Raw genomic sequence first — 7,910 nt, 5'->3', positions numbered from 1 at the left:
CAGATTCAAACCCAGAACCTCGGAACTGTGAGGCAGACTTGCAAACCGGTAACTGATGCCTTATTCATCCAATCCCCCTGTGATTATCAATGACAAAGACATTATAAAATCTTGAATGTACACCCCCCCCCCCCTCAGCCCCAGCTTCCCAAAGTCCTGAAATCAACAACCATTCATACGATATCAGTGACGGATGCAGTTTGGCTTTTTGAAGTGCTTATCTGTGATTAGCACCTTCAGATTCGTGCTCACCCTGTTGCCATGCTGATTATATCTCCACACACGCGCAATTGTTATGTGTACAAAGCTCCTTTACAACTACTCGCACTTCATTATAGCGCCGCAGTGCAGCATACAATGACCAGCTTGGCTTCAAAGATAGTCTCACATGCGCCAAGATGTGACCTCTAGTTTAATTCTACACATATAGATTGTATGACTATGTGTGTATTAAGCTACATTAAATAATCATCTTACATTCTTCATACATTCATTCAATTTGACGAACAGAGTGTCAAAAAAGCTTTCATGGTGATCTTTGAGCATCAAAATAAGCCTTGAGTTTTATGCTGCAATTGTCTTGAAGAGTCAGCTCAACGCCATGTAAATGTTCTGCTTTGACTGACAAATGTACTTTTCTGTCTGCGTTTGTTTGTTGGTGAGAACCACACGAATGTTTGAAACTGGAAGTAAACACGACAAAAAGAGAAGGTAAGACCACAATGTGTCTTTTGATGCCTTTTAAACAGGAAGTGTGACAGGAATCAGCATATTGTTAGGTTAGAATATTACAAGCGAATATTAGCGTTAACAGTTACATATAATCATTTAACAATTTTGAACGGAATTAGATATTTACTTTATTGCGCAACGTTTTAATCTAACAATTAGCGTGTTCGTTGTGAGAGGGATGACCAAAAGGCCGGCAAGTTACTCACAGATAATTTAATCCTCACAATTTGATCTAATACAGAATTCTGGGTCTCAGATCCCTGACACAGAAAATATTTGTACACCGGCAAATCAGCAAGAGACAAAAGACGAAGATTTAGACTGAGCAGCCCAGATTTAAAGATGTACCACATGCATATTCATATGGATTGATTCTTGACTGGCATTACCATATGTTCATTCTTGTGTGAGTTGTTAGCATATTAGCTTCACTGCAGTCAAAGGCACCAGGGAAGGGACCAGGTTGGCCAATATACAGCAACAAAAAATCACTGTATGGTTAATTATACATTTGTTGAAACAGATAACAAATTCACCCCCCCCCCCAAAAAAAAATGGAATTACAGTATTTAAAATAAATATTGAAAAAAGGTAACTAGGTAAATTCGAAGTTGCCAAACCACAAGTGTCAGGGGGTCTAAAGTCGCCTGTGAGAAGTTTATGTTCCGAAAAAGACACAAAAGAAAAACTTAGTGACGTTATAAGAAGTGTATCGCTGAAAAGTGATTCTTTTGACTCCTCAGGATGCTGTCGAAGAGCCACCTATATTCTACAATACTGCTTTTTGTCCTGAAGGGGACGACAAAATTGAGTGAGTTGAAACACGTTGCTTGGGTTTCTCCAACTCCTCACGGTGAAAAAGTTTGATTTGATTGGGACTCTCTTGATTATTGTTCACGCGTAGACATTGTCGGACTCGACATTCTTTTTTTTTTCAACGGACTAGCCTTGATTCAACACACTTTAAAAATATTTATGAGTCCGTGTTCTAGGAAAGTAAACATGCTTATGCATGAGGCAGAAGTTAGCTAGCTACATTATCTTGCTAACGTGGAAAAGAAGTTACTAAATATGGATATTGACATGCGAAAGAGGTCAACTACATGAGCACTTTGAGGTGGAAGGAAATACTGTACGTACTGTAGTTGCATGACATTAAAGTTTTCTTAATTGCTCTTGGTGACCCCCTAGTGGTCGTATGACTCCAATTAGGTGCTAGGTTTGCTTACGCCTTGGACTGACTCTGTTTCCAGGATGTGGAGAAGCAATAATCAGCTCAGGTTTCAACTTCCAGGTGATCTTTCCAGAAAACATAGCCTATTTTTACCCAGAAGAACCTCGCAACCAGGTTCATGTCACAGCTTTGGGTGACAACACAGAAGTCACAGTGGTGTTCCGGAAACAAATCCACACTGAGACTTTGGCCGCTGCTCAGACGCGCCGCTTCATCTTCTATGGCAACACCGAGCTCGGACGTGAGAGTCTTTCAGACAAGGTGCTGCGGGTGAATAGCACCCGCCGGGTCACGGTCCACGCTGTCAGCATCAGGGCTGGTAGCATACAAAGTTCTCGGGTTCTCCCTGTGGTCACGCTGGGTACTGAGTACCTCGTCCCGCCAGTTCCCAAAATCCAGGGTACAACCCTACCTTCCGACATGGTCAGCCCCTACGTGACAGAGTACCTCCCGTTCAGGCTCATTTTAGTCAATGCGGAGAAAGTCAACACTGTCACCCTCGAAGGGGAAGGTAATAAAACTAGAGACGTGGATCTGGAGCCTCACCATGCCGCCCAATTCAGGGTGGACGGCAACAAACCCTGGAGGGTGGTGAGGGCAAAGCATCCAGTAACAGTTATCTTTGGGCACCCGTGCGTGGCCACCCAAAATTGCAGCTGCTCCATGTTGTATGCCACACTGAGGCCCAAAACGAATGTCAAGATGACTTTCTTAGTCCCACCGGCGCTGTCCCAAGACTCAGAGGACGAAAGTGCTGTACTCCTGTCCCAGGTGCCTCACCCCCACACCGAAGTACAATATTTAAAACTGAAACATATTCACACATTACTAAAACATTCTCAATCACTACTGAAATTATTTTAAACATTACAGAAAGATCTGCATGTTAGCATACCAACACTCAGACAGACAAACACACATGAACACACAAGAAACATGAAGAAATGTACATGTCCAAATTTTCACCCGTGTCTGGTGACTGTTCTATGTCCTGGTGCCCCAGCAGGACTCCTTGGTGGACTCAGCATACCCTGGTTGGCCTCTACTGGAGCTCTCCAGTGCCGCCGTTCTTCACCGGCCTGGCCTATTCCTGCCCCTCATCCCGCTGTCAGAGTTGGCCTCCTGCTATGTGGTGAACGCCATACCGGACGTGTCTAATTTTGCTATGATCCTTGTCCACAAGGACCTCACCGCCGGAGTCCGTGTAGGTGGCGACCCACCAAAGGACCTCACCTGGCGAGTGCTCGCTGGTACGGACTATGTCTCCACAGTGGTGAATTTGAGCCTGGACAACAACGTCGTTTGGCATACCTCAGACAAGATGGCCGTCTACTATATGGGAGAGAAGGGGGACGGCATTTTTGGGAATCCAGCATCCGCCGTCAGTCAAATCTCAGGTGACCTCATCCTCATCACAAACACAAACACAGATTAATAAATGCTTTCACAAGCACGACTGAAAAACTCACATACAACACTCAAATGCTTTCACACACCGTTTAAAACTGAGGGGGGAAACGAATTTTACCCAAAAACTCTTTTTGACAGATCACAGAGGTTGTGTCCTGTCGCCTGAGGTTTTGGAGATTGGCTCCGTACCTCTGGGCTGGAAGGACTCAGTCAAGTTCTGCCGAGAACGAAATCTCCATCTGGTCTGTTTGTCCTCTCCTGAACTCCTCAATCAAGTGGAGGCTAAAATCCAACAAGAATCTACGAAACATGGCATCCCGAGGCGGGCTTGGATTGGTTTGCGTCGCAGCACCTTAACTGGCACCTGGTACTGGATAAACAGGGCACCCTTTACAGTTAGCAACTGGCAAGGGGCGGACCCCGAGGCCTCAGATGGGGGCCAGTGCGGGACCATGAGTCTAGGCAAGGATCAGGACTATGGCTGGAGACGTGAGGATTGCTGCCTGGATCTTAAACCCATCTGCTACAGAAAACCACATCTCTTCCCCATGCAGTAGAGTAGAAGCTAACAAATCAATCTGGTTTAAAATTCATTAGTAACTTTTAAAATGCTCTCACACACATTATTGAAACCATGCTCATGTACCACTGTCGTGTTTTTAGGTAGTTTTGTGTGTTTTTCTCTTTTATAGCCTTTTTCTCTTTTCTAGTTTTTTTGTAGTTGGTTTCATAATCAGAAATCTTCCATCTTTACGTTTAGCAAATAGCAGTGTAGCTGTACTCTTTGTCTGACACCAAATATAAATAAATACATATATGACAAACATATGAGAGTGTATTGTCATTTTTTGACAAACATTGCTACAAATAAATAGATAGATAGATAGATAGATAGATAGATAGATAGATAGATAGATAGATAGATAGATAGATAGATAGATAGATAGATAGATAGATAGATAGATAGATAGATAGATAGATAGATAGATAGATAGATAGATGTGTGTGTGTGTGTGTGTGTGTGTGTGTGTGTGCATGCGTGCGTGTGTGTGTGTGTGTGTGTGTGTGTGTGTGCGCGTGTGTGTGGGTGTGTGTGCGTGTGTGTGTGTGTGTGTGTGTGTGTGTTAACTTGTCAGTCAGTGTCATGTGGTTCGTTTCCTTCCTGAATTTCTGTTTTTGGCCCTCATTGGTGTGTGTCTATGTATTTCCACATGCAGGCGTGTGTTTGTGTGTGTACTGTATGTCCAAAATGCGCGTGTGTGTTCTTGTGCTTGTGTGTGGTCTGCTGCTGGTGAGCATAGGTGAGTTGTGCGTTGAAATCTATTTGACCTGCTCATTTACATTTCTACTTCTTGCTTGTGAAGTGAAAATGTTTGTCGACTTTAGCATGTTGAATGGTGACACATGCTCAGTTAGGTCGATTATCAACATTTAGCTATGTTAGGATTTTAGCCGTTCGGAACATTAACATGATGATATGGAAGTAGCAGGACCACTGTAATTTTTGGTACAGAGTTTGAGTACTTTGGGCACGTCTAATTTCTGGTACAGAAGTTTTGCCATCATCTGCGTTGACTGTGCACGTCTCTGGTGATGTCAGCGTGTTACGAGGACAAGACGCTATCCTGGGATGCTCCTTCACCCATCCGAAACAGGACCGCTACGCCGGCGGGATCACGTTGAGCTGGATCGGCAGAAGTGAAACCAACACGCCATTTTTCCAATGTACAGTAAAGAACGACTCATCGGCCACACACCCCGTTTGCCTCGGGCCGGGCGGCTTCTTATTGGCCGGTAACCTCCGCCAGGGCAACGTGTCGCTTTGCATCAGCAACGTCCAAGTCAAGGATGAGGGCGTGTACTTCTGTAAAGTGCAACTGGAGAAAGGAAGGCCACAGAACAAAAAGTTGATGCTGGAGGTGCAAGGTAAAAATTCAACTCTGACTGGACTTCCTGTTTGGTCATAAGGAGGCGGAGTTTGAATGCTGAAAAGCTATTTTGGGGTGATCTGTTGCTCTATGGAAGTACAGTAATACCTCGGTTTACGAACCCCTTGGCTTACAAACTTTTCGCTTTACGAACGTTAAAGTTATGAAAACTTTACCTTGGCATATGAACATTTTTTCGGGATACACACGGAGCTGCCACAATGAGTGATGTGTCGTTCACGAACGAGCCCATTCTCCTAAAATGGCATTCGGCTTGTTTTGGTCCTCTATTCGCAGGTATATTTTGTGTAGTTTTAAGGCTTAGAAAATTAGAAAGTAGAAAATTATTCCCCATTATTCAAATTTCCCCATTGTGGGACGAATAAAGGTATTCTGATTCTGATTATGGTTTATGGGGACCTGGGAACGGATTATTCTCATTTTAATGGTTTCCTATGGAAAATTAATTTTTGGAATACACACTTTTCGCCTTACACACTCTGTCTGGGAACTAATTAAGTTTGTAAGCTAAAGTATCACTGTACACTCATGTTTTTCTTCTTCTACTATCAGTGAGGCCTGCAATCCTGAGCCTGTCAATGGTCAGCAGCGGTTCCAGTGCCCCCAACAGGCTTCAGTGTGTGGCGGAGGGTTTACCGCCACCCAACATCACCTGGCTGTCGGCCTACGGGAAGCCGTTAGCGACAGCGTTAGATGCGCACGTGAAGACCTCATTTGGACAAGGGTACCTGAACAGCTCTATCCCATACGAGCGACAGGAAGAAGTCACCTGCCGAGTGGAGAATGCGCTGGGGCGGGCCGAGTGGACGTACCGGCCAGCGGTGTGGTATGTGAGCCTGGTCTGCGGTGGCATCGCTGTGGCACTGGTGATGTTGGCCACGTGCGGCTTTGTTGTCCACCGAAGAAAGGTCAGAGGTGAGGCGATGACATCGTCAGAGCGATTGCGTCATGTGGCATTATTTGATTATGTTGATGATGACGATTATGACGATTATGATGATTGATGATGATGATGATGATGATGATGGCGTTGATACATGATGAAGATGATGGTGATGGTGATGACAATGTTGATACATGATGATGATGATGATGATGATGATGATGATGATGATGATGTTGCTAATGAGGATGATGATGGTGATGGAGGTGATGATGATGATGATGGTGATTATGATGATAATGATGGTTATGACGATGATAATGTTGATACATGATGATGATGACGATGATGATGATAATGTTGATACATGATGGTGTTGATACATGATGATGATGACAATGATGATGATGATGATCATGATCATGATGGTGTTGATCAATGATGATGATGATGATGATGATGATACGGATGATGATGATGATACGGATGATGATGATGATACAGATGATGATGATGATGATGATGATGATGATGATGATACTGATGATGATTTTTTTTCCTCACACAGCAAGAATTATGCGGATGATACGGATGATGATGATGATGATGATGATGATGATGATGATGATGATAGTGATGATGTTTTTTTTTCCTCACACAGAAAGAAATCGCACTGATCAGATTCAACAAAACAACCCAACACGTGAGTCTGTTTTTTTTTTTTTTTTTTGGGGGGGGGGGGTGTATTTTTTTGATTGCAGGTGAAAGGTTCTTTGGCATGTGTTTTTATGTGATGGAGGTTGTCGGTGAGTTTTTTTGTTGAGTCTGAGTTTTGAAATTTTTTGGGGGTACAATTGAGTGAGGGGAAGCTTTTTTTGAATCAGTATGAGAACCTTTGAGAGTGAGATTTTTTCTGTTTTTGAGATTTTTGGTTAAAAAGGAGTTATAATGTGAGCATGAAATTGGTGTGTGTTTGTGAATGCTAACGTTTTTTTGTGGATGGGACAATTATTTGGAGGTATAGGACTTTTTTGGGACAAGGAAAATAGGTTTTAGTGACATGAGTATTATTTTTGTGTGTGTGTGCTTGTCTCAAGCAGAGTACACTTTACTGCAATCCTCCCAAGCACCTGCCAGCGGCGCTCTTGAGCTACAGACCGTTTATACAACTATTGTTCTTCCTGATACCAGTGAGTGACTCGAACTGTGTTGTTTTTCCAATATATATATATATATATATATATATATATATATATATATATATATATATATATATATATATATATATATATATATATATATATATATATATATATATATATATATATATATAGTTTCTCTGTGGGTGAGCAGTGGCAGCCACACGCGCCAGCGTTGTTAAAGCGCTATATAAACCAATATTGCATTGTATTTTGGACAGCCACCTTCATTTCAAGCTCATATAACTCCAGACCCATATAATTTAGGAATTACATTTCTCTGATGAAAGAAGAGAGTCTAAAGATTTCTAACGCTGTATTGAATGTTGATGTAGTCGTAAATCTCAATATTCTGTTGGTCCTAGAATTCGAGTGAAAATGACAAAAACCCTGGCACTGGAATGGTCACATTTTTGCACGTCTGGCAGTGAATGAGTTCATATATACATGACATAATGTTGGGGATATAACAGGGGGATGGATGATTTTTCAAATTGACAAGG

The 7,910-nt window shown here is 42.6% G+C and overlaps 2 protein-coding genes across 5 annotated transcripts in view; both read left to right on the top strand.

Annotated features, from left to right (window-relative positions):
* The first annotated feature begins 683 nt into the window (after nt 1-683).
* On the top strand, nt 684-4,170 carry LOC148896917 (peptidylaminoacyl-L/D-isomerase polyprotein 2-like). The gene is made up of 5 exons (XM_088999813.1): nt 684-711; nt 1,476-1,543; nt 1,986-2,737; nt 2,973-3,363; nt 3,515-4,170. The coding sequence occupies exons 2-5, from the start codon at nt 1,477-1,479 to the stop codon at nt 3,931-3,933; spliced, it is 1,629 nt and encodes a 542-aa protein (XP_088855939.1). The 5' UTR covers nt 684-711; nt 1,476; the 3' UTR covers nt 3,934-4,170.
* Nucleotides 4,171-4,556: 386 nt separating this feature from the next.
* Nucleotides 4,557-7,910, top strand: part of LOC148896916 (sialic acid-binding Ig-like lectin 15) — a 4,290-nt gene continuing 936 nt past the window's right edge. For 2 of the 4 annotated variants that reach the window (XM_088999816.1, XM_088999815.1), the window contains exons 1-5: nt 4,557-4,677; nt 4,928-5,302; nt 5,878-6,240; nt 6,870-6,911; nt 7,306-7,398. In XM_088999816.1, coding sequence (XP_088855942.1) covers nt 4,617-4,677; nt 4,928-5,302; nt 5,878-6,240; nt 6,870-6,911; nt 7,306-7,398 — 934 coding nt within the window. In that variant the 5' untranslated portion in view covers nt 4,557-4,616. The remainder of the gene's footprint in view (nt 4,678-4,927; nt 5,303-5,877; nt 6,241-6,869; nt 6,912-7,305; nt 7,399-7,910) is intronic. The other 2 variants (XM_088999818.1, XM_088999817.1) reach the window with 2 other exon arrangements.

This window comes from Hippocampus bargibanti, linkage group LG06 (assembly GCF_051943395.1).
Source record: "Hippocampus bargibanti isolate YZ-2025 linkage group LG06, ASM5194339v1, whole genome shotgun sequence".
Taxonomy (NCBI): Eukaryota; Metazoa; Chordata; class Actinopteri; order Syngnathiformes; family Syngnathidae; genus Hippocampus; species Hippocampus bargibanti.
The sequence above is the reverse complement of the archived record's forward strand: the minus strand, read 5'-3'. Positions and strand labels throughout refer to the sequence as shown.

Excerpts from the sequence above, each read along its gene's own strand:
- LOC148896917 (XM_088999813.1), top strand. The coding sequence starts at position 1,477 with ATGCTGTCGAAGAGCCACCTATATTCTACAATACTGCTTTTTGTCCTG. Across the intron at positions 1,544-1,985 it reads GAAGGGGACGACAAAATTGA|GATGTGGAGAAGCAATAATC; the intron begins GTGAGTTGAAAC and ends CTCTGTTTCCAG. Across the intron at positions 3,364-3,514 it reads CGCCGTCAGTCAAATCTCAG|ATCACAGAGGTTGTGTCCTG; the intron begins GTGACCTCATCC and ends TCTTTTTGACAG.